Source organism: Mesoplodon densirostris, chromosome 10 (genome assembly GCF_025265405.1).
Source record: "Mesoplodon densirostris isolate mMesDen1 chromosome 10, mMesDen1 primary haplotype, whole genome shotgun sequence".
Taxonomy (NCBI): Eukaryota; Metazoa; Chordata; class Mammalia; order Artiodactyla; family Ziphiidae; genus Mesoplodon; species Mesoplodon densirostris.
The window spans coordinates 32,702,536-32,730,110 of record NC_082670.1 but is presented as its reverse complement, the minus strand read 5'-3'; the positions used below and the strand labels follow the sequence as shown (position 1 = coordinate 32,730,110).

At 35.7% G+C, this 27,575-nt stretch overlaps 1 protein-coding gene across 5 annotated transcripts in view; it reads left to right on the top strand.

Annotated features, from left to right (window-relative positions):
- The window catches only part of UBR2 (ubiquitin protein ligase E3 component n-recognin 2), a 117,492-nt gene that overhangs the window by 25,521 nt on the left and 64,396 nt on the right, over positions 1-27,575 (top strand). For all 5 annotated transcript variants that reach the window (XM_060109253.1, XM_060109254.1, XM_060109250.1 and 2 more), the window contains exons 3-9: positions 9,194-9,272; positions 11,104-11,217; positions 17,823-17,953; positions 19,907-20,045; positions 20,771-20,833; positions 25,316-25,436; positions 27,232-27,339. In XM_060109253.1, coding sequence (XP_059965236.1) covers positions 9,194-9,272; positions 11,104-11,217; positions 17,823-17,953; positions 19,907-20,045; positions 20,771-20,833; positions 25,316-25,436; positions 27,232-27,339 — 755 coding nt within the window. The remainder of the gene's footprint in view (positions 1-9,193; positions 9,273-11,103; positions 11,218-17,822; positions 17,954-19,906; positions 20,046-20,770; positions 20,834-25,315; positions 25,437-27,231; positions 27,340-27,575) is intronic.

Genomic DNA, 27,575 nt, shown 5'->3' with positions numbered 1-27,575 from the left:
TCCTTTATGTGAAATGTGTTGGTTTTCTCTAGCTGCCTTCAAGATTTTTACTTTATCTTTGAATTTTAACAGTTTGATTATGAGACACCTAGCTATATGTTCTTTGTATTTATCTTCTTGGGGCTCCTTGAGTTTCTTGGATCTGTAAGTTGATGTCTTTAACCAAATTTGGGAAATTTAGGTTACTATATCTTCAAATATATTTTCTGCCTTGTTTTTGCCACTCTTGGGACTCCAATTACAGTATAATTGAGGGACTCTAATTAGTACAGCAGTGCATATGTATAACCTATCAGTATAAACTTATTAATATAAATATATATGTAATATGAGTATATTTACATATAGATAGATGGTGCGTGCTCTAAACATTTTAATAAAAGGGATCCATGATCAAGAGAGTTTGGAGATGGGTGCTTTTACCAACCCCCAACTTACCTTTAATATAATGGCATTTAATGACTGGTACAGTAACTATGCACATTTGTCTTTTCTGTTAAATGATGAGCTCCTAGAGGACAAGCCACTGGCTTTACTTTTCTTAATAATTATATAAAAATATAAAGACAGTGGTTATCAGATTTTTTTAAATCCAAAAATGTTATCTGTGAGAGGCAAAGTAAAACAGAAAGTTGCTAAAAATAGGAATAGAAACAGTGGAGAAAAATATACCAGGCAAAAAGTATGATACAAAAGAAAGCTAAAGTAGCAGTTTTCATATTTGACAAATATAATATTTATGGTAGAAAACGTAAGGGACACAGAAAGACAGCCCAATTAAAAAATGGGCAAAGGATTTGAATAGACGTTTCTCTAAATGTTCCGGTTGGTTATAGTTGCACAACCTTGTAAATATATTAAGAACCACTAAGTTGTATACTTTAAGAAGGCGAATTTTATAATATGTGAATTATATCTCAATTTTTAAAAAGTGATCTGTATATTTGGTCTTAAAGACCAAACCTCACTTAATTCTCAAGGCTTAGAGCCATGCAGATTGTTCTCCCACTATATTTATTGCAAAAAGAATTAGAAACAAATAACAAAAGAGTAGGTTAAACAAAGTTTGGGAGCTAACATTAAGTAAAAGAAAATCACTGAAATTACTGAGGAAATTTAGAAACAGAACTGAATATAAGATTACATGTTGAAATTTTGGGGACATAGCTAAAGTAGTATTTAGAAGGAAATGTATAACTTTAAAATGTTTGCCCAAAAAAGAAAGGTTAAAAATAAACTATACAAACATACATTTCCTGGCTGTGTCTGCTGAAAGGACCTAGAAACAATGAAACTACCATAGCAGTGAGCATACCCGGTACCCACATACTGGTTTCTAAATACCATTGTCCAATAAAAAGAATCAGAGTTCCATGGAGGAATGATTGATTCCAGGGCTGGGACAAGGAAGATTAAAAAATAAGCCTGGAACATGTTATGTTGCCAGAGGTAAGAAAGTGCTCAAAAAGAAACAGGGCCTGTTGAAAGGGCATGGGGACCAAACTGAAAGAGTTCCCAATGGCCACAGCTAAAAAAATTTGGGTAATGAAATAAGTAATGATAGTATTAAATTATAACCCATAGAATAAAATAAATATCCATGAGTCCATACTCTTTGAGTAAATAAACGGGAGAGAAGGGATGTTTTCAGTAGTTTTCCTGTATTGAAGAGTTACAGTTAATAAATAAAACAGAAAATCATCATTAGGCAAGTAACACAGTAATAATTGTAGTCTAGATCCATTGGTAGATGCTAAAGCTAGTGGATGAAATTTTGAGGAGAAATAGGAGGATGTTTGCATAGTCACAAAGTATCTCCCCAAATATATTTAATTACAAAAGGAACAATAACAACTTTACAGTGAAGAAATCCGGCAGACACCATCTTAATGAAGTGAGCAAAGGTAACATCACCAGTAATAAAGCATATCAAATCAACACGTGCCCCGTGTTATGATGCACTGAGAAAGACACAGCATCATTCCTCTGGTGTTTTTGCCAAAAATGCATAACTCAATCTAATCATGAAAACATCACAAACACAAATTGTGGAACATCTGCAAAATAACTAACCAATACTCTTCAAAAGGGTTATGGTCTCAAAGTCAAGAAAAGACTGGGGAACTGTCAGTCTTTTGGAGATTAGAGGAGATTAAGAAGAAATTACATCTAATGTAATGTGGGAGCCTGTGTTGGATCCAGAAGAGAAAAAAATGACCTTAGTGGGAAAACCAATGATATTTGAATAAGGTCTGTAGTTAACAATATTGTACCAATGTTTTTGCTACAATTTCCTTGTACTATGGTTAACATTAAGGAAAGCTTGGTAAGGGTGTAAAGGAACTCTACTATTCTTGCAATTTTCCTATAAATAAAATTATTTCAAAGATAAAAAAGAGGGCCTTCCCTGGTGGCGCAGTGGTTAAGAATCTGCCTGCCAATGCAGGGGACGCAGGTTCGTGCCCCGGTCCGGGAAGATCCCACATGCTGCAGAGCGGCTGGGCCCGTGAGCCATGGCTGCTGGGCCTGCGCGTCCATAGCCTTTGCTCCGCAACGGGAGAGCCACAACAGTGAGAGGCCCATGTACTGCAAAAAAAAAAAAAAAGATAAAAAAGAAAAATAAGGTAAACATTGAGTTCAAGAAGTTTGTAGAAATAGAACAATTGAGCACACTCAAAGGAAAAAGAAGAAAGGAAATAAAAAGATCAGAAAATGAAGTAAAAAGTTGAGATACTTACTCTTTGGAATTTTTAAGGTAGTTTTCTGAGAAGACTGAGTAAGAAAAGAGAAGATGCACATATATAAAATTCAGAATGAAGATAGAGACGTACACTCACTGCATTCCTTTTAGTGATGTCATTTCTTGCCGAAGCTGGGCCCTCTCCGTTGTTGTGATTAAAAAGCAAATACCTGTGGAATAAGAAATGAGGGTGGCGGTATCCAGTCTGATTCTAAGATTTGAGAAGTTATGCAGTGCCTAAAAGGTACTAAGTTTTTTTGAGTCTAACTGTTTGATAAATAGAATGATTAGGTGTTTCATTTGGTCTAGTGATACCCTGAAAGAAACTGTTGAGACACTAAAGATGCCATGAACTGAGAAAGTTTGACAACCTCTGAAATATGGGAATTATGAATAAGTAAATGCTAAGAAAAAAATTGAAAATGTAGATGAAATGGATAAATTTGTAGGAAAATGATAGGCAACTTGAATATAGTATGAAAACATTGGAATGGTAATCAAAGATCTTCCCTCCCAAAAATCGCATACCTGGATGACTGTGTATGGGTGAGTTCTATCAAATTTTGAAGGAACAATTAATTCCTTTCTTAAACAAGTTACTGCAGAAAAGAGGGCAAGAGTGAAAACTGCCTAACTCTTTATGCGGCTACTTAATAAGCTTGATTTGAAACCCTGATAAATTCAAGAGGAGATATTTATTATAAAGCCATTTCCCTTATTAATGTAGATGAAAGGGATCCTAAATAAAATATTAGCTATCTGAATCCAAGAATATACTAAACGAGTGATGCATCATGATCAAATGGAATTTAGTTCAGGAATCCAAAGATAGTTCATCTTTAAAACAATTATTGATGTAATTCACCATTTTAATAGTTGAGAAAAGAAAAATGTTTTTCTGATTTGATTCAGAAAAGCATTTTATGTATTTCAATTATTGTTTGTGATTTAATTCTTAGCAAACAAAGAATATATAAGGGAACTTTATTGAGTATTTGTATATTGGATTTTTAGAAGTTTTTTATTATAGACAGTTTCAAACATAATAAAGGTAGGGTGAGTGGTACAATAGACGTGACAGGTAATCATTGCTCAGCTTCAGCAATTATCAATGTATGGCAACTCTTTTTAATCTATATACACACACATACACTCTCATACACTTTTTTCGTGCCCTGCTAGATTATTTTGAAGCATGTTCCAGACAACATGCTCTTTTTAATCAATACTGAGTATGTACCTTTTTTCTCTCTAACCATTAATATCCTAAAATAATTAACACTAATTCCTTAATATTATCTGCTGTCTAGCAGAGTTGAAATTGTCCTGATTGACTCATAACTGTGAATTCAGAGTTCACACATTGCATTTGGCTGTTATTCTTCATTTTTTTTTTAAACTGTAATAGCTCTTTTACCTCTTTCCTTCCTTCTTTTTTCCATTATGTTGCTAAGAAACCAGGTCATTTGTCCTATGGAATTTTCCACATTCTAGATTTGGCTGATTGTGGCCCCATGGTGTTGCTTAAATGTTTCTTTTTTCCCTGTCTTTCCTCGAAACAGGTAGTTAGGCTTGATTAACTTCTATTATTGGGGGGGGTAGATAATAATTTCATAATTATTGATGCATAACTTTTTTTTAAGAGAACTTTATTATTTTTATTTATTTTTGGCTGCGTTGGGTCTTCGTTGCTGCGCGGGCTTTCTCTAGTTGCAGGGAACAGGGGCCACTCTTCGTTGTGGTGCGCGGGCTTCTCATTACGGTGGCTTCTCTTGTTGTGGAGCACAGGCTCTAGGCACGCGAGCTTCAGTAGCTGTGGCGTGTGGGCTCAGTAGTTGTGGCTCAAGGTCTCTAGAGCACAGGCTCAGTAGTTGTGGCGCACGGGCTTAGTTGCTCCACGGCATGTGGGATCTTCCCGGACCAGGGCTCGAACCTGTGTCCCCTGCATTGGCAGGTAGATTCTTAACCACTACGCCACCAAGGAAGCCTGATGCATGACTTCTTAATTCTTAATATCAGGAAGTATATGATGCTTGGCTGCTTTTGTTAAAATTGATTAGTGGGTTTAGGTACCTGGCACATGCAACCATCATGAAGGTCTCCAGCAGCCTCTTATTTATTTATGTTTTTTGCCGCGCCACGTGGCATGTGGGATCTTAGTTCCCCAACCAGGGATTTAACCTGTGCCCCCTGCCTTGGAAGCACGGAGTCTTAACCACTGCCAGGGAAGTCCCTCCATCAGCCTTTTTACCTAATGTTTTAGCAGTCATTGATGCTTGCTGCCTGGATTGTTATTCATTAGGGGGTAACAAAGTGGTGCTACTCTAATTTATCATCTCTTCTTTGTTTATAAACTAGTCTTCTATGAAAGAAACAGTCCCTCATCAATCCTTCGATAACCCTGAGGCACAGTTTATATAGGAAGAGCACTTTCTTCTTTTTTTTTTTTTTTTTTTTCTGTACGCGGGCCTCTCGCTGTTGTGGCCTCTCCCGTTGCGGAGCACAGGCTCTGGACGTGCAGGCTCAGCAGCCATGGCTCACGGGCCCAGCTGCTCTGCGGCATGTGGGATCTTCCCAGACCGGGGCACGAACCCATGTCCCCTGCATCGGCAGGCGGACTCTCAACCACTGCGCCACCAGGGAAGCCCTAGAAGAGCACTTTCTTAGTACCTACAGTGAACATAATACTTAGATGAGCTTACTTTAATATCTAAAGACAAGGATGCCTACTATTACTGCTCTTATTTAACATATTACTAGAAGTCCTTGTCAACAGTATAAGGGAAGAAGAATAACTATTGTAAGGAAAAAGACAAAATTGTCATTATGTACAGACAGTATACACATTTACTTCAGGGGAATAAAACAGAGTCAGCAAACTATTAAAACTGCCTTGAGTTCATCAAGGGTCTTAAAAATCAATACTATTTATTTTCATCATCCTTAACCAACTAGAAAATGAAATTTTTAAAAAATGTGTATCATTAAAACAACAAAACCTAGAAAGTGCCTAGATATTAGTCTAATCAAGAATACACAGGACTCATTAAGAAAAATTTAAAACTTCAATAAAAGATATAGGAAATAATCGTGGACATGGTAATTTACTCTTTTTTTTTTTTTTTTTTTTTTTTTCTTTTTGCGGTATGTGGGCTTCTCACTGTCGTGGCCTCTCCCGTTGCGGAGCACAGGCTCCGGACGCGCAGGCCCAGCGGCCATGGCTCACGGGCCCAGCCGCTCCGCGGCATATGGGATCCTCCCAGACCGGGGCACGAACCCGCATCCCCTGCATCGGCAGGCGGACTCTCAACCACTGCGCCACCAGGGAGGCCCCGGTAATTTACTCTTATAAGGATGTTATTACTTCTGAAGTTTATCAATAAATTCCAAGTAATCTCTGTCAAAATTTTAGCTGGGTATTTTCGAGGAACTCTGTAAACTTATTGTGTAGAAGAATAAATAATAATTCATGAATAGTTAAATCAGCCTTTAAAAAAGGAGAATAAAGGGGAATTTACCCTATCAGATATTAAGATATATCAATACTACAAAAAGCCATAGTAATACAGTGTGGTACAGTATAAGAACAAACAAATAGATCACTCTTAGAGAGCTTAGATAATAGACCCAAGGATATATGGGAACTTAATGTGTTATATAGGTGACACCACAATCAATAGGTAAAAGTTAGGTTGTTTAGTAAATGGTTTTAGAAAAAGCAGCTCATTATATATGGAGAAGTAAAACAGTATCTCTATCCTATATCATATGCAAAGGTAGATTCCAGATGGATTAAACACCTATATGTGGAAGATAAAACCAAAAGGTTTAATAGAAGAAAATTATTTTCTTTAAAAACATATATATTTTCGTGACCTAGGGTTGGGGAAGGAACTTCTAAAACCTCAAAGCACAAACCAATTTGTGTGTAAATTTTTTTTTTTTTTTTTTTTTGTTTGTTTGTTTTTTTGCTGTACGCGGGCCTCTCACTGCTGTGGCCTCTCCCGTTGCGGAGCACAGGCTCCGGACACACAGGCTCCGCGGCCATGGCTCGCGGGCCTAGCCGCTCCGCGGCATGTGGGATCTTCCGGGATCGGGGCACGAACCCGTGTCCCCTGCATCGGCAGGCGGACGGACCCTCAACCACTGCGCCACCAGGGAAGCCCTGTGTGTAAATTTAATTGCATCAAAATAGGGAGCTCTATTTAACAAAGGACCCCATGGGCAAAACTAATATACATGTGACAAATGGGAGACAATATTTGCAATGTTTAAATTGCCAAGTGATTAATGTCCTCTAAACTAGACTATATAAGAAACTCCTGCAAATGAACAAGATAAAGAAAGCAATCCCAGCAGAAAAATGGGCAAAGGATATAAACAGGCAGTTTATAGAAAAGGAAATCCTCAAAGCAGTAAGCATATGAAGAGTTGCTCAAATGTATTAGCAGTCAGAGAAATACAAATTAAAACAGTAAGATAAGGGCTTCCCTGGTGGCTCAGTGGTTAAGAATCCACCTGCCAATGCAGGGGACACGGGTTCGAGCCCTGGCCCAGGAAGATCCCACATGCGGAGCAACTAAGCCCATGTGCCACAACTGCTGAGCCTGCGCTCTAGAGCCCACAAGCCACAACTACTGAGCCTGCGTGCCACAACTACAGAAGCCTGCACACCTAGAGCCCGTGCTCTGCAACAAGAGAAGCCACTGCAATGAGAAGCACATGCACTGCAATGAAGAGTAGCCCCCGCTCTCTGCAACTAGAGAAAGCCCACGTGCAGCAACAAAACAGCCAAAAGAAAAAAAAAAAAACCACAACAAAAAACAAAAAAGACAGTAAGATATTTCATATATGTTAAGCTGGCACATATTAGCAAATGAGATAAAAACCAAATGCTGATGAAGATGCAGGTTATAAAAACTCTTACACACTTCTGGGACACATGTAGCCACTCTGGACAGTAGCATGGCACTAAGAATTAAAACTCTATATGTATATGACCCAGCTATTCTGCTCTTGAGTTTATATGCCAAAGAAAATCTCAATCAGATCCATAAGAAAACATTTACGGGGATATTCATTGCAGCATTATTTGTGGTAGAAAGGCATTAGAGGTAATCCAGGTGTCCGGTCCAGGGATAGTAGAGAAAAAATGTTTTGAATACATGCCATGGCATATTATATACCAATCAGAAGCAGCAAATCAAATGTACACATACAAAATGAATGGATTATGTTACAGAATTGAAAAAGAACAGAATGAGATATAACACAGTAAGATTTGCACACATCAAAAATACATGCACTCGGGGCTTCCCTGGTGGCGCAGTGGTTGAGAGTCCGCCTGCTGATGCAGGGGGCACGGGTTCGTGCCCCAGTCCGGGAAGATCCCACATGCCGCGGAGTGGCTGGGCCCGTGATCCATGGCCGCTGAGCCTGCACGTCCGGAGCCTGTGCTCCGCAGTGGGAGAGGCCACAGCAGTGAGAGGCCCGCGTACCGCAAAAAAAAAAAAAAAAAATACATGCACTCAGTAAACAATAAGGATTTACTGTATAGCACAGGAAACTATATTCAGCATCTTGTAATAACCTATAATGGAAAAGAATCTGAAATATATATATATACACACACACATATATATATCCAAATCACTTTGCTGTACACGTGAAACTAATAAAATATTGTAAATCAACTACAGTTTAAAAAATAAAATTTTTTTTAAATACATGCATTCCAAAACATTTTGCAAGAACACATACAAATTAAAGGGCACACAGTAGGCATAGTAGGGTGGTTGCCTATGCGATACAGAAACAAGGATAAGGGGAAATTTAAAGATTTTCATGACTCCCCATCTCATTTCATAGAATCATAGAAATTATTTAAGATATGATCTGTAAATGTATCTAAATTGCAGTATGATAAAAGCAAATGAAATGATCAAAGGCACCACTGTCAACCCATTCACTTTGTGGAACTCCTACTCCCCCATCAGGATGTCTTATGAACCATAGGTGTTGTGTGACCATCAGATATACAGACCGAGTGTGGAGGCCCATGTCAGCCTGTATACTGAACACTTAATATGTTATTGCCATTTAAATTAGTTAAAATATCTTAAGAATTTATAATATTTAAAATCTATCCCATATACATCTGTGTGTTTTAATATAAAATAGGATTTCCCTCAATATTTAGGGAAAATTGCCATTCTAGTAATATGTGCCTTCTAAGACCCCCTAGTGCACATCCAGTATGAGAAGCAGGTTCTTAAGCTGACTCCATTGATCAAAGATCTGACAGATCTTTGGGAAAACTAATTTCTTTTCTTCTAACACTAAGGCATTTCACTATTCTGGTTCTTCCAAGATGGATTCCAATTTGAAATATTATGTGGTAAAATATACAGTTATTTTATGACACTCTGATTTTTTTTTTCTTTAACTTTACAGAGACTGTGCAGTTGATCCAACTTGTGTTTTATGCATGGAGTGCTTTTTGGGAAGTATTCACAGAGACCATCGATATAGGGTTAGTAATATCCAGATAATAACCACACCTAGTATTGAATTTTATACTCAGTACCTTTTCTTTTTAAAATTCCAAGATTTAACACTGAAACAGGAGAGAGTGGTTTAAGAAATGTGTTACTCAAATACCATTAAACATACGATGGCAGTGTAGAGATGAATTATGAATCCAGATTTCATGGAACACATGGTTTAAGATTAAAAGACTATAGATAGCAGCTCTTTCAGTATTGGTTTTCAACTAGTTTTGTTATTTTTTAATGTTTATTATCTTTATAATTCTAGGTTTATAAAGCAAGCTATCAAAAATTAGAGGATAAAGGTGAGAGTTAAAATGCAAGAGGGAGGTTCTGAAGGGAGATGAGTGAGCAATTAAGTAAAAGTGACAGGATTATACCTTTAAGAAATGGTTCTATCTATTGGTCAGCTTCTACAGAATTGTCATTTCTTAATATTAAAGAGGCATCTAGTACAATGTAGAAAAGGGCCAACTTCAGAACATAAGACTAATCAATTTTTTTTTAACTGCTGTAATGCAATCAGTACTTTTCCAAAAATCAAGTATGTTTGTTTTTAAGTCAGGGATACAAAATACATAGGCAGATTATTGCTAAGCCTGTCCTGGTTCCTCTACTGGATGCTGAAGACAGAGCTGTGAGCATTCAAAAATTTAGGGAACTGTTACTAGCTGGAATTTTTCACCCTAATCTCAAATAAAAATAGAGAAGAAATATTGCAATCTTCTTATTAATTCAAGACTTTTGATTCAGGACTTTTCCTCCTGTTTGTTTTTATTTACTCTACCCGAGTATTGTTAACAGTGAACTAAAACAGCTGCAAAATTGAATTCATATTTTTATATGTTCTTTTTATTTTCATAAATCAGTAAGAGAATCCTAGTTTCCTTTAAACTGTTCTACCTATCTTTGGTTACCAGAACACACATAAAAGCTATAGGGTGAGGTTATCATTTTCCATATGGCTGCCTGCCCATGTTTCTTGGCATATATCTTTGCAGCCCCTAAGAATAACTGTCATTTGTGAGTTTACATTAATTACCCTGTGATATGTAACACACAAATACTTACTTTGGGCAAAATATGAAAGGCTCTTTCTAAAATTTCCTTCTCATACCCATCCATAAACTCTCACAGTATTTTTTAAAAAAGCAAAATTTCCAGTCTACTAATTATTAAATAATAGGTTTTATCTTGCCAGATTCCTTGAATCATTGCTAAGTCTTAAGGAAGCTTGAATAATTTTGAAGCCCACAGGTGGTAAAAGGTTTTACGACTAGGCACTCCATGTTTCCTTTTCAAAGAATGCTATTTAGAGAGTGTTAGAAAAGAAAAATAAACTATTTCTATAGTTTTTTTGGTCACTTTCTCTAATGCAGATGCACTCTTATTAGACTTTTGTAGAAGACAGCAGCTATAGGAATCTTTGTCACTCTTGAATCTGTTATGTTATAACCTGGTAGCATAGATACCAGCAATATACCAATTTAGCCAAAACCTAGCAAGAAAACCCTTGTTATTTTCCTAATTAGGAAGTCATGCAAGTGGACATATTTTACCTCTTTAAAATAGCTGTAGCTTGCTAGACACTACAGAGTAGCTTATTTTATTTTGAAATCACTTAAATTAGCCTATAGGCTTATTTAAAATCAGCTTTAAAACATTGAGAGGTTTGGCATTTTATTTAATTTTATCCCTCCAAAGAAATTAACACTTCAGCAATGTTATTCCCTTAGCACTTGATATTCCTATTTATAATCCGATAGCCCCTCAGTAAATACTTATTGACAAGATACTTTACAATTTTTTTTCAAGATGACAACATCAGGAGGTGGAGGTTTCTGTGACTGTGGTGATACTGAAGCTTGGAAAGAGGGTCCTTACTGTCAGAAACATGAACTTAACACCTCTGAAATTGAGGAAGAAGAGGTAAAAACATTTTCACAAAATTGTTCCTAAGGAAATACTGTCTTAACCATGTGTTTGAAATATTTTCAGACATAAGCATTAGGTTATAATATAGCAATGGATAAGTAAAATATCAGTAGTCCTCTCACTATTAACAGTGACCAAGTATATACTTCGAAAGTTTTTTGCATTTTATGGATGGCATACCATTACTAGTAGAACACACTTGAAATTCTAGAAATTTAATTTAATTTGGACTTTTGCATTTGTTTGTTTTATTTTAAGCATATATGAGTTTTTTTAGTCCTCATTTATTATTAAAGGGATTATTTTTCCTATATATGTAGATCAGTTAACTTAGTTGGTTTTTGTTTGTGTTATGACTAAGACTTTGTAGATCAGATACCTTTCTTTTCTGTAGTCCTACATGGCAGCCAATCCTACTCATCATCTCCTGGTAAATCAATGTCATTGGATATGTGATGGGACCAAACATTGGGATGATAGCTCAATACAAGTTATACTCGTTCTAGCTGTAAATATGTGCTTTCTAAAATTGTTGTTGATCCTTTATTATTTTTCTCTAAATGATATTTGTAATGATATAATAGGCTCTCACTAAATAAATACTTGGAACTCTGCCGTTTGTGACAATCTGATGTTTGATTTAAGATCCTTATTTCAGATTTTAATTTTAAATGGCAGAGAGGTGGGTACATTAAAAGAACGTATGCATTGTTAGTAAGTAGGTCTGATACCGATTTGGGGCAAGTGGACATTAATAGTCCTTCCTAGTGCACGTCTTCCTGGTCTCAGATATTTTAACAGAATGACCAGAGAACTTATGGTGTAGGACAGTATCTTTTAGACTGTGTTTCACTGTGTTTTAGACAGATGAAAATTTGTGCAGAATGATTCAGTGCTATAGAACACATATATATTTGTTTGTGTTTTGTTTGCTTTGTGCATGTGCTTTAGGATTTGCTACAGAGAGATGCCAAGTGATCAGGGTTTCAGATTTCTCCACTGCAATTGGAGCAGCTCTGTTTTTATCTCTTACATACTGGGTTGGCATTCTGTATATAAAAATATAAACAAGGCAAACAAAGACATATTTGGAAAAAATGGTTTTGCTTTTGAAAAAAAATGGAAAGCTAGTGTAAAACTTTAGGACTGGGAGAAAATATTTGCAAGTCATATCTGATAAGTGTCTGGTATCCAGAATATATATCTTACAACTCAACAACAAAAAACACAATTAAAAATGGCCAAAGGACCTGAATAGACATTTCTCCAAAGAAGATGTAATACAGGTGACCAACAAACACATGAAAACATGCTCAAGAGTATTAGTCATTAGGGAAATGTAAATCAAAACCACAGTGAGATACCACTTCACACCCACTAGGATGGCTGTAATCAAAAAAGTGGCAAATAGGTGTTGGCGAGGCTATAGAGAAACTGGAACTCTGTACAGTGCTAGTGGGAATGCAAAATGATTTAGCACTGTGGAAAACAGTTTGGCTATTCCTCAAATGTTAAACATTGCCATGTAAGCCTGTAATTTCACTTCTAGGTATATACCCAAAAGAATTAAAAACAAGTATTCAAATAAGTACATGCACACACATTAGTAGCAGCATTATTCATAATAGCCAAAAGGTGGAAACAGTCAAAATGTCTATCAGTATGTGAATGGATAAACATACAGTGTAATATTACTTAGCTGTAAAAAGGAATGAAGTACTGATACATGTTGCAACGTGGATGAACTTTCAAAACATCATGCTAAGTGAAAGAAGCCAGACTCAAAGGGTCACATACTGTATGATTCCATTTATGTGCAATATCCAGAATAAATACATCTGTAGAGAACACAGACTGGTGGTTGCCAGGGAATAGGGAAGGGAAAAATGGAGAAAAACTGCTTAATGGGTAAGGGGTTTTACTTTGTTGAAGTGATAGAAATGTTTTAGAACTAGATAGAGGTGATTGTGGCTCAACATTATGAATGTACTAGACACCACCAGATTGTTCGCTTTAAATTTTCTAAGAAAAATTATGAATCTGCCTGCAGTTACTCTCTTGGCTTTATCCTCATACATTAGTGGGGTAGCTATCAAATAATGAAGACTTTGGTTAGTTTCCTGAATTTTTAGAAGATGCCAGCAAAATAACCTGCCTGGCTGAAATTGTATGGTCCTGCCTAGAGAATATATATTCCAGCAACTTGACAGAGAATCGAACCTCCAGACTTTGCCATTTAATTCCTATTTAAGAATTCAGTTAAGAGAAATGAAGTCTTCGAGAAAAGACTATAAGATATTAAAAAGATAACAGATAACATTATATTTAGCATACCTGGTCCCCACTCACTAAATCCATACATTATCTAGGGTTTTTCTATTTTATGCTTGAAATGGAAGAAAGCTATATAATATTTGAAATGAACCTTTTTAGCCTGTCATAGAATTGTTTTTATTGAATATAATTTTTTTGTTATACATTCAGCCTACATTTTAAGAAAAAGTTATAAAAAATTTTGATTATATACTTCTGTTGGGGTAGTGTTTAGAAGTTCCACAGGTCTTCTCAACTTTTGGCATTTGAGGTGGGACATTCTTCATTGTACAGGCCAGGGATCAGCAAACCCTGGCCCCACAGGCCGGATCTTGTCTGCACCCTGTTACTGGCACCACCATAATCCAAGAATGGTTTTTATATTTTTTAAATAGTTGAAGAAAAATGAATAAGGGTAGTATTTCGTGGCATGTGAAGATTTATGTGAAATTCAAATTTCATCATCCATAAATAAAATTTTATTGCAACACAGCCACGCTTAATTGTTCATGTATTGTCTGTAGCTGCTTTTCCACTACAACAGCAAAACTGACTAGCTATGACAGAGACCCTGTAGCCTGCAAAAACTGAAATACTTAGTGCCTCTTTATAGAAAAACTTTACTGACCCCAGGTGTACACTGTCAGAAGCACTGTGTTTATTATACCTAATTCCCACTCATTAAATGGTAATAACATCTTCCATCACCATGACAACAATAAATGCCCATCTAGTTTTCCAAATGGGCCCTTGAGCATGGGGGGTGAGTACGGAGGCTGGTGGGATGGTACCTTTCCTAGTGTCTCCTTTGTTGATCTTTATAAAAACCGTAAGAGATTTGTCTTAAGTCTCTGCATTAGGAAATGTTACATTTCTCTTGGTGTGAGTCTGGTAACTGACTGTGTTTCCTTTTGTTGGGGCATCTTGAAAACAGCTTGTCTGTAGTAGCTATATGGAAATTTATATGATTGGCATTTATAAATAGATGTTATCTTGACTTCAGTTTATTTTCCTTCCTTTATTTTCATTTTACCTGCTTTGTATATCTATTTTTTAATACTGTTTTATTACACTGGATGTATTCTAGTTGCTGAAGGGGAATTCCCTGGAGGTCCAGTGGTTAGGACTCCATGTTTTCACTGACAAGAGCACAGGTTCAATCCCTGGTCGGGCAACTACGATCCCACAAGCTGCACTTGGCCAAAAAAAGTTGCTGTAAATCCTTTTCGAAATGAAATTTAATTCAATAACATATAATAACTGAATGAACAACCTCAGTGAAAAATTTTTTATCTGAAATTTTCACTTATCAATGCTGCTTTCATCCCATTTGAATACAGATCAGTGGTAACTAGTAGCTGAATATCATGCTAAATACGATTCTTGGTTTATCTCATTTAATTCTCAGAACAACCCTGTAAGATAAATACTACTGTTATCCATATTTTATAGCTGTGAAAGCTTGAGTCTTAGATTAAGAAACTTGCCTACAGTGTCCCACACAGTAAGTGCTAGAGCTGGGCTTTAAACCTAGGTAGTATAGACAACTCTGACAGTACAGTATACTGGTTTTTGAAAACATTTTTTGGCAGTGGAATTTTTTTAAATAAAATTTTAATTAAGAAATTCCAATAATAAAACAGATAAAAGCAGTATTACTAATGAATTTATTTTTATAAGTTGGAATGTATATTATTTCTTGTTAGAAAATCGATTCATAACTTTGGTTTCTAGTTTTAGTTGGACAGTGTGGAGAAAACCCTCATTCATACCTTATTTGCATATGACAACAGTTAAACTCTATTATAATATGTGCTTACTTTTCTTTTTTTTTTTTTAAGATTGATTGATTGATTTTTTTGGCTGCATCGGGTCTAGTTGCTGCACGCGGGACCTTTCATTGCAGCGTGCAGGCTCTTCATTGTGGTGCGTGGGCTTCTCTCTAGTTGTGGCGGCAGGTTTTCTCTTGTCTAGTTGCGGCACGCAGGCTTCAGGGTGCGTGGGCTCTGTAATCATGGCGCGCAGGTTCCAGAGCGCATGGGCTCCATAGTTTGCGGCACACAGGCTCAGTATTTTGGTGCATGGGCTTAGTTGCCTTGCAGCATGTAGGATCTTAGTTCCCTGACCAGGGATCGAACCCGCGTCCCCTGCATCATAAGGCGGATTCTTTACCACTGGACCACCAGGGAAGTCCCAACCACAGGTAACCTTTTTAACAGCATACTATTCTTCTAGTTTGGAAGAAGAATAAATCAAAGTTGACTCACAAAGGCTTGCATTCTCTAACATAAATGTCACCAAAATCAATTATTCGTCTTAGATAATACAACATAGGATAAGATGGTTATTTATTTTCTCATTCCAACTGACTTATGCTGTGATACGAGCACTTGGAACAGAAGTCTTTTCAAATAGAGTTTAATTTACCATTGTACACGAGTAGACTTGCACAGCCTAGCATCTCTTCACTTCAGAAATAATGTTTTTTAATCAGTAACCCATTTTCAAGAAGTTAACATGTGCATACAAAGATGGCAGAAGAATCTATATCCATAGGCCATTTAAAAATTTGGATAATCATGGGCTTCCCTGGTGGCGCAGTGGTTGAGAGTCCGCCTGCCGATGCAGGGGATGCGGTTCGTGCCCCGGTTGGGGAAGATCCCACGTGCCGCGGAGCTGCTGGGCCCGTGACCATGGCCGCTGAGCCTGCGCGTCCGGAGCCTGTGCTCTGCAATGGGAGAGGCCACAACAGTGAGAGGCCCACGTACCGCAAAAAAAATAATAATAAATAAATAAAAATATGGATAATCATATGTTTTTAAACTGGTGTGTATTTCAAATAGGAAACATCCCTACCAGGCCCTGGGATTTTTAGAACAGAGTTTGGACGCTACTGGCTTGGATTCTCAAGAATTGGTGGTTGTTTCTGTCCCAACACCATTTAATTCTTATATATCCTGTTTATCATAATTCTTCAATCCTCTAAATGTCTTGTATTATGGGACGTAATTGTAAGAAATGGAATGACTGTATAGTGAGATGGTATCACGAAGAAAACTGAGTTTTGGTTCTACTTTCTATTTTAGTACAGTGTGAGGTTCGTATTATGATTAATAGCCACTCTTTTATGAATACCCAGAAGGTACCAGTTCCAATACCTACTTTGTAACAGGTGGTTTTGCCATGTTAACTTCTAAAGTCTCCATAAGAAATAGTAGCAAACCTTGGTAGCAGTATAAAAAAAAGTTTTTTTTGATGGGACATATAAAGCAGTTTATTGAGAAGAGTTATAGGTAAAAAGTGCTGTAAGACTTTGGAAAATCTTTTTCTTACTTTACTTCTTCTTACACTCTTTAAGCCCTAGACCCATCTCCTTTAGGAATTTTGTCTTTTTTCCTTCATCCTTGATATTATTCTCCTTCTCCATTTGTTTTATATCAGTTCCACTAAGCTGATCCTTGGTGAAGATGCACGAAAATGTTCTGTATCCTTATGTATATTTTCAAGAATGTGCTGGTTCCCATTCCATGATGTTGGAATATATTGATTTTCTTATTGAGAGATGAATATAACACTATTTAGCCATTAAGCTAAATAACATGTTTAGATTTGATAAAGCATTAAGATTAGATTGTGTAAAACATTTTGCCAACCTTGACTGAAAGATAACCTTAAAGTATGTTTATAGTAATACCTTTCTACATTAACCTTGAAATTTAGTGGCTCATTCACTGTTAAGTCTAATGTACGAAGTTCTCTGTTAAATACATACACAACTTGACTCGCTGAGAGAAGGTGAGTGATTCTTAACAACATCAAGGAGCAGTTTTCTGACCTTGTTGACTTCTCCCCTTTAGAATCCTCAAAATCAGGTTCTCCTTTATACCTATAAAACTAAATATTACTTGTCCATCCTTAGATAACATTCCTTTGCTTATTCTGGAAATTGGGGATTAGAGAGATGTGAAGCTGTAACCATGGTTTGATGTTAGGTTTTAAAGATCCTAGAATGCCATTCTAAAATTTTTAGATTTATTTATTAGGCATTGGAGTGCCGTGGAATATTGTGGTTCGTATGATTCAGTAATATGGATTATTATGAACAGAATGTTTTAGGAAGTTTGATTTGCTGAGATGTAACGTGTAGGATCAAATTGAAGAGAAGCTAAAGCTGGAAGATCGGTCAGCTTTTTACAGTAGTATTTTGAGGAGGGAGGCAGAATGGGAAAAAGGAGAATTCATGTACATTTAACATGGTTGCTTTTTTTTTTTTTCTGTTCTTTCAGGATCCTCTTGTGCATTTATCAGAAGATGTGATAGCAAGAACTTATAACATTTTTGCTATTATGTTTCGGTATGCAGTAGAGATATTAACCTGGGAAAAGGAAAGTGAATTGCCACCAGATTTAGAGATGGTGTAAGTACAACCCATTTATTCCTTGTATTTGTATTTGCTCACACTCAATTTTAACCATTTTGATTCTAATTCCTCAAATTAACTTTAATACAGCTAGGATAGAACATAATCTTTTTTAATAATTAGTTTTCAGCATAATAATAACCTTGGTTTTATAGTTTTTAAATATGTGTGAGCCATTTAATTGGTAGAGGTTTTTCCCTGCTGTTGCTTTCGCTGATTTATAGCCATATTTTAGCCACATCAAGGCTCTACCACTGGTTTCAAGCACAGACATTTTTCTCTTCTCTGTGTGATAAAGCTGTTAAGTTAACTCTACAATTCTTTTTGTTTGTTTATGAGATTTGATTAGGGAATGAGCACTTTGATCTAAGTGAGTTTTCTGCTTTGACTAAATGCACAAATTCAATTTTAACCATTTTTGATTCTAAATCTGTATAAAATTTATTCTACACTTTGTGCTTCTTTTAGAGTACATCTAACATTTTTACCATTTGTTCTTAGATTATTGAGGAGATTTGCAAATTTGTGACCAGAGAGCTGGATTCTGCTATAGCTGTATTAAGGTTAAGGGCTTACTTTTCTGCATGAATGTGCTTGCCTTAAGCAGGCTTCTCTTCTACTTTTAATTCTAGCCAAGCTTGTTGGAATTGTATTCACAGTTAAGGTTGAATACAAGTGAGAGTCTAAAGGACATTGGTGGTGTTTCTTTTTTGCTTTCTCAACAGTGTTCCAAATAATTAGGTTGTAGGTTGTTTTTTAGTAAAATGAGGAGTTAGTATTCCTTTTTTGGAAATGTTGAAAATGGCTTAGTTACCTCATGACTTTTATCTTCATCTATTTTGAGTTGGAGACCAACTAAGATCTAAATCTGAGATCCAAATTTAGACCGTAGAGAATAGAAGAGTTGTGTTTTTATTTTTCTGTTCCATTGTAAGTTTGGGACCACCAGCATAGAAGGGAAAAGAATCTAACTTGCATCTCTTGTAATGTTTTCCCATCTTAGTAAATGCATTTCATCTACCCAGAAACCTGAGTCATGCATATCCACTTAGATTTCAGGTCCAGCTGGTTCTCCCTCTGTCAGGTTGTTTACTTCTATTCATCTCCATTACTACTATCCTAGTCCAAATTGCGTTAATTTCATCCTTGGACAACATGACGTCCCTAACTAGACTGCCATATCCACTTGTGTCTCTCATGGTCCATTCTCCACATATAGCCAAAGTGAACTTTAAGACAAATCTGACCATAGCTCCTATTTCACTCTTTCAAATCTTTGATTGCCCTGAGGATGGCAAAATCGAAATCCATTACAAGGTCTTTAAGATTTCTGCCTCTCTCCAGACTAATCTCCTCCTTCCTCCCTGTGCTCCAGCTCCCAGTATTTACCTTTGCCACCTCAGGGCCTTTGCTTTCACTTCTTCTAGCCCATGGTTTCTCAACCTTCGCACTGTTGCCTTTGGGGGCCAGATATTATGGGCTCTAACTGGTGGACTGTAGAATTTTTAGCAGCATCCTTGGCCCTTACCCACTGGATGCCAGTGGCACTCCCACCCCAGTCATGACAACCAAAAGTTTCCAGACATTGCCCAGTGGTCATCTATGGAGGGTAGAGGAGAATTGCCCCCAATTGAGCACCACTGATAGCCAATTCTGACTTCAGCTCTCAAATTACTTCTTTGGCAGTTCTCTGAACTCCCATACTGGTTTTATCCCACTCTAGCATCCTATCCTTCTTGATAAAAGCCAATTCACATAGATTATATGTATAGTATCTATCTTTCCCACCAGCCGGTAGTGTCATAGAGTATGGGGACCGCAGATGGCTTCATTACAGGTATGTGCCTAGTACCTAGCACGTTCCCTAGAACAAAGTGTGCTCTTAATTAATCATCCTGGAGCAAGATGATATGCAAATAGATAATATATAATTAATGTTTTATCCCACAGAGAGAAGAGTGATACCTACTATTGCATGCTGTTTAATGATGAGGTTCATACCTATGAACAAGTTATTTATACTCTTCAGAAAGCTGTTAACTGTACACAAAAAGAAGCCATTGGCTTTGCAACTACAGTAGATCGAGATGTAAGTAATTTCATTATATTGATGTCACATAATAAATTAAACTTTTAGTACAGATAAGTTATCCTAGAAAATTGAGTTAGAGGTATATATGTTTAGGCTATTTTTCTTTAATTTCATATGGATATTGACCCAAATATATATTGGGTATAACTGTAAGCTATTGTCAGAAAGTTTAGGAGGAAGCATAGATACAGTTGCTCTCATCCTACACAGTGGTTAGAAATATTCAGTTATGAAAATAGAAATTATAGCAGCCTAGAAGAATAAATGTTGTGTTGTTCAAGGATAACAACTTGAACTTATTAATGGCTTGAAAAATGTTACGATAGCTTTGAAGGAAAATATTTTAATTTTTAACTTAATGAATAGAATAAACATTGTAGATATTAAAAATTGACCAGGGCTTCCCTGGTGGCGCAGTGGTTGAGAGTCCGCCTGCCAAAGCAGGGGACACGGGTTCGTGCCCTGGTCCAGGAAGATCCCACATACCACGGAGCGGCTGGGCCCGTGAGCCATGGCCGCTGAGCCTGCGTGTCCGGAGCCCGTGCTCTGCAACCAGAGAGGCCACAACAGTGAGAGGCCCTCATACCGCAAAAAAAAAAAAAAATTGACCAGAGTTGTTATGTGCTCAGATAACACTGTGTTTATTTGTTTACTGTTTCAAAAGTTATTAATACTGAATATAAATATTTTTACAAGTTAATTTCAAATATCTTTATTTACAGGGACGTAGGTCTGTTCGATATGGAGACTTCCAGTATTGTGAACAAGCAAAATCAGTAATTGTGGTAAGTAATTTAAAAATATGTCTACACTCTTATTTTTTATTAGTATAAAACTAGTCCCACATTTTGGTGTATATGAACACATTTTTCTGCCTTCCTGAATGTAAAGCCACATCAATCAAAAATCATGTTTAGGGGCTTCCCTGGTGGTGCAGTGGTTGAGAGTCCACCTGCCGATGCAGGGGACATGGGTTCCTGCCCCGGTCCGGGAAGATCCCACATGCCGCAGAGCAGCTAGGCCCCTGAGCCATGGCCGCTGAGGCTGCACGTCCAGAGCCTGTGCTCCGCAACGGGAGAGGCCACAGCAGTGAGAGACCCGCGTACCGAAAAAAAAAAAAAAAAAAAAAAAAAAAAAAAAAATCATGTTTAAATATATGTTACTTGAGCATCGCTTATTGCTTTATCTAGTTTTTTTTTAAGCTATGTAAGATTGATACAGAAAATGAATGTTTAGATGAGATATATATGTATATATTTCTGTGTTCTTATTTTTTTATCAGAGACATCTTAGAAAGATTTTTGCTTTCTGTTTTGTTTTTGATAGGGTTTCACATTACTTTTTAGGAATTAAACTGGCCTTTAGCACCAAGATTAGAATTCAAGGGAAGTTGTTTCTTGGTACCTAATAGCAAGGTATGCTGCATATCCTAATAGCATTTAGTGTATAATTTATCTGAAAGAAAACTATTCCCCACATTTAGATTTATTTTTTAAAGTTATAATTTATTTTAACTATTCCATGTAACTGCATTTTATGTAAATGTCCTTTTAAAATATAATTTTATATATTGTGAAATATTTTAAATATACAGATGAAAATAGAGGTAACAGTAAATGCCTGTGTGCTACATTATACCTTATTTTCTTCATACATATTTTAAATAAATAAAATAGTATAGAGGCCCTTGTATTATCCCTTCTAAATCCCATTCCCCTTCCTCCTTCCCTAGAGATAACTACTTTCATTAATTTATCTTTCGTTTTCATACATGCCTTTATATTTCATCTGTTAAATATCCATCCATATTATATGTATTGATTTGGAAATCTTTAAACATTATATAACAAGATTCATACTGAATATATTATATTGCAATTTGCCTTTTCATTCCAGTGTTGTTTCTAGATTTATCTGTGTTGATACATGTATCTGTAAGTATTCCATTAATGACTATACCAAAATTTTTCCATTTTCCAGTTGATGGACAATTAGGATATTTCCAATTTTTTTCTATAACTATCAGTCCTGCTGTGGTCATTTTTTTGTCCTCTTGTTGCATAGAAGCAAAAGTTTCTCTAGGGTATATACCAAGAAATGGAATGTCTGAGCTGTTAGCTTTTGAGCATTTTCAGCTATACTAGATTTTGCCAAGTTAATCTCCAAAATGGTGGTACCAATATACATTCCAACCAGCATTGAAGTAGAGTTCCCATATCTCTACCGCTTTGTCAAAACTATATATTGTCAAATTTTTAAAATTTTGCCAGCCTGGTGTGTATGAATGGCATCTCATCAGTTAAATTTGCACTGCCTTGATTACTGAGTATCTTATTTCATATTTATTGTATTGGTCATTTAAGTTTTCTGTGAATTTCTTGTTCATACCCTTTACCCATTTTTTTGTTATTAGGTTATTTGTCTTTTTCTTACTCATTTGTAGGGGCTCTTTACATAATCTGAATCCTGATCTTTTGTTGCAATATCTTTTCCTAATATGTGACTTATTTTAAGCTTATTTGTGATGCTTCTCCTTGAGCAAAAGCTTTAATTTTAATGTAGCAAAATATATTTTTCTCTTCACGAGTTTGTGTCTTATTTAAGAAATTCTTTATTGATAACTGGACATACTCAATTTAATAATACATCAGAAACTATACTGTGGTTGTATAAAAAGAACATTCCCATTCTTAGGAAATGTATACTGAAGTTTTTAGGGATAAGGGGACATTATGCATGTAACTTAACCTTCAGTGGGTTTTTTTTTTTTTTAATGCTTGTGTGTGTGTGGAGAAAGAAAGATAACGTGCAAATGATAAAGCAGTTGGAATAGAATGTTTACAGTAGATGAATCCAGGTAAAGGAGAAGGTGTTTTTTTTCCCTTTACATTGGTTGCTTCATAGTGTTATTTCAGTTTTTCCCTAAAAAATCAGTACTTGTAATCTCTGGTAGTGTCTGCACAGATATACTATATGCATAATATAGAATAGAAAGTCCAGAAATAGATACTAATATGAGGAAAATCTAGGAAACAAGTACATTCTAAGGGAGGAGGAGAGCTTCTTAACCAAGACTAGAACCCCAGGAGTTAGAAAAGAACTTATTTTTGGCTACATAAAAAATTTGCATAGCAAAATATTATAAAGAATGTCAGTAGACAGTAGATTTAGAAAAATTATTTCTAATTCAAAGGATAGACTTTAATGTTTATAATAAACAGAGCACTCATAGATTATCAAGTAAGGAGCAAACAACAAAATAGAAAAATGGACATAGGGTATGAAAAGACAATCACAACAGAGAAGATCTAGGTGGTAAATATATGTAAAAAGAGACTCAAACTCCCTAGTTTAGTGAAGTGACAGAGATTTCATACCCAGCAAGATGGAGAAATTAGAGTGATAAAGTACCTTGCTGGCAGAGATGCAGAGAACAGAAATACTCGTGTAAAAATAAATTGCTACCACGTAATTGGAAAACAATCTAGTAGCTTCTATTATCTCTCCTAGGAATTTATCCTGTAAAAATATAAGCACCAGTTAGTATGTGTACAGAGATGTTCAGCACTACGTTTTTTTGTAGTCATAGAAGACTGAAAACAGAGACTATGAATGCCCTTCTCTAAAGAATGTCTAAATAAATCCACACCACAGAATATTATTGAGTCATTAACAACAACAACAACAAAAAACTGTTAACACAAAGATGCGACAGAATATGTGTAGTATCCCATTTTTTGTAAATCAAAAACCTTTATAAATGTGTACATATATAATACATATAGATGGATAAAGTATGCAAAGATGTACTGTGTTAATGTGGGTTATGGAGATGGGATGAACTGGTGGGTAGAAAGATGATCCAAGCAAAAAAGGAAAAGGGGGGAAAACATGTTAAATTAAAAGTTTTGATAGACTTAAATAGACATTTATCCAAAGATGGTATGCAGATTGCCAAAGCACAGGAAAACATGCTCAGAATTACTAATCACTAGGGGAATGCAAGTAAAAACCATGGTAAGATACCACCTCATATCCATTAGGATGGCTATTAAAAACAAACAACAACAACAACAACAAAACAGTAACAGAAAATCACAGGTATTGGCAAGGATATGGAAAAATTGGAACCCTCGTTCACTATTGGTGGGAATGTAAAATGGTGCGACCACTACGGAAAACAGTATGGTGGTTCCTCTAAGAATTAAAAATAGAATTGCCATATGATCCAGCAGTCTTGCTTCTGGGTATGTACACAAAAGAATTGAAAGCAGGGTCTCACGTTCATAACAACATTATTCACAGTAGACAAAAGGTAGAAGCAACTTTAGTGTCTATCAATGGATGAATGGATAAACAAAGTCTGTACACATACAATAGAATATTATTCAGCCTTAAAAAGGAAGAAGGGCTTCCCTGGTGGCGCAGTGGTTGAGAGTCCGCCTGCCGATGCAGGGGACACGGGTTCGTGCCCCGATCCCGGAAGATCCCACATGCCGCGGAGCGGCTGGGCCCGCGAGCCGTGGCCGCGGAGCCTGTGTGTCCGGAGCCTGTGCTCCGCAACGGGAGAGGCCACAGCAGTGAGAGGCCCGCGTACAGCAAAAAAAAAAAAAAAAAAAAAAAGGAAGAAAATTCTGATACATGCTACAGTGTGGGTGAACCTTGAGGACATTATGTTAAGTGAAATAAGCTAGTGACAAAAAGATATTATAAATAATGTATGATTCTGCTTGTATGAGGTACCTGGAGTGTTTGATGGGTACAGAGTTTTAGTTTTGCAAGACAGAGAGTTCTGGAGACTGGTTATACAACAATGTGTGCTTTACAGAACTGCACACTTAAAAATGGTTAAGTTGGAAAGTTTTGTGTGTATTTACAATTTTTTTAAAGTATTGATAACATCACATTTGTGCAATGAAGTAAATTATTTAAATTAGTGTGTAATTACATTAAAAATTAGTTTAAAGACATAAAGCCAATTTAAGCATTTAAATAATTTATAATTGGTGGGGCAGATTTTCAAATATAAGACCAAAAATTCAGGTTACTTAAAGCTGTAACTTCTTACTTTTTTATAAGAATCCTAAGATTCCTTCTAGAAAATTAGAATACGAGTAAAGCAAGCCACATGGTATTTTTCTTACACACATACATGAAAAACTCCCCTATAATGATGAGAGTGTAGCTATATTAAATAAAAATATTAACTTCTTTCTCTAAAATAGCCTTTTTAAGTTTGTTTTTTCATCCTGCCATTTCTTTTTAAGAGAAATACCAGTAGACAGACAAAGCCACTCAAAGTTCAAGTTATGCATTCGTCTATTGTCGCACATCAGAATTTTGGTTTGAAACTTTTGTCTTGGCTGGGAAGTATTATTGGATATTCAGGTAGGTTCATACTTGTGCTAATTGACTTAAAAATGAGCTCATATGCCTTTGCAAAACTGTCTTGGAAAAAATAGCAAGTGGAATCGTTTTTTTGCTTTAGTTTCATGTTTTAAAATACCATCTCATAATATTTTTACACATAGAAAAAAATCTGTTTCCTACTTTTGATCCACCGGATCTTTTTATATGCATACAGAGGAGTCTGTGTTCAAATAAATGCAGGAAACGGTGGGTTAAACAATTGTAAATGACTATAATATGCTAATGAAACCTAAATCTTACCAACTTGATAAAAGAACCTATTTCTTAATGGCGTATCCTGTGGAATTCTCTTCCACAAAGCAAGCTGCATAATGCTACTGTATATAAAACCTAAATGATTAACTGTTTAAAGGATGTCTTTGTTTTGACTTCTACGACTTGTGGTTACTAATAATTTGCAACCCTGAAAATTTGCAAATTTGAAGTTACTGTGTATTTGAGTTTTTGTTTTTCCACAGTCTACAAATTAGATAATCTTTTAAAAGTAGTGATAAACAGAATTAAGAACCTTCACGTCCAATGCCAAAAATACAAGTTTGTTGTGTAACACTGAAGAGTAAACTAGGAATCGATCTAAGCTGTCATACTGTTCTTCAGGCAAGAGAGGTGGTTTGAATAAATGACATTCCAATGTTTGCTATAAAGAAAATTTCTAAAACATTTGTATTAAAAGGCTACTAGAAAGAGTATTGCCACACTGTGAATTGACAGGTGAAAATATGGAGGTGTGGAAATTTAGGAGAATGTGTTTGTTTAATCTAAATGTCTTTCCAATTATTTCTCTCATCCTCTTTTTTCTTTTTTTTGGCTTTGGTGTTTTCCATTGGATATCTATATGCCAAGTACTGTGCTACAGCATTAATGAATAGTATCATGGAAGCAGTTTTCTGCTGAAAATTTTCTTTGAGAAAATGTATTTACCGTCAACAATTTAAAGACCTTATCATCTATTATTTAATTCGTATATAAAGTTTTCTCTTTAGCCTTGTAAACAATTTCTATTTGGTGACTCTTAAAATTAAATTTTAAAGTTACTCTATTTTTTAGGGTTTTTTTTCGGATTATTTCGCATGCTTGTAGAAGACTTAAAAATAGTGATTTTAAATATAGAATATGAAACTAGAAGGTATTAAAGTTCTGGTTTTATTAATGCTTATATATAGTTTTTAAGTTTAGCATTTAGAATATAAGGGAATTTGCCTTCCAAAACCCCTCATATAGTAGGTGTACATAAGTACATAGTGTATTTTTGTTTAATGAAGAACATTTTACATAACATTAATAAAATGGACTGGTATATATTAAAGTACAGAGGTATTCTTTCTTTTAAATGGTAGCACAATTTTATATTATACCTATCTTCAGTTACCATGGGATATGTAACAATTTTACTGTAACCTGGTTTAATTAGCATAGATGCTTAAAGAACCATGTTTATTTCAGTGGCTTTTGGGTTATTTGTTGTTTATTTAAATTCTTTACAGCATAAGAGGTCATTGCTGTTCTGATACACATGTATTTTGGTATTCTGGAATAAGAGTTGGTGTATAATGCAAGATTTGGAATTTTTCTCCATTTTGTGAACATGTTAATAAAATAGTTAATATGTTTACTTTTTCTGAATAAATTTGACCTTTAGTTTAAAAAAAAGTAAGACTCTATAGTAGATCCATTTGAAAATTTCTACTAATATGTCATTTTATTTTAATATTTGAACTTACTGTTTCTTGACTACCTTTTTTCTTGTTTTAAGATGGTCTTCGCCGAATTTTATGTCAAGTTGGTTTACAAGAAGGGCCAAATGGTGAAAACTCTTCTCTAGTGGATAGGTTGATGCTTAGTGATTCCAAATTGTGGAAAGGTATGTATCTTAACTACTTTTAAGGTATAGGGGAACTTACACAAGTAATTGGGATGTTAGTTTCTTTTTCATTTGGGGGGGTATCTAATAAATATATTTATGGTTTTTAGAATTAACACATGCAGTCTTATTCTTTGGGGAAAAAACAGATTTGGGGATCCATGATCCAAATTAAATCACCTTTATGTTTTGTTTGAAAAATATATTTAGAAAAACTGATTAAGGAACACATGTAG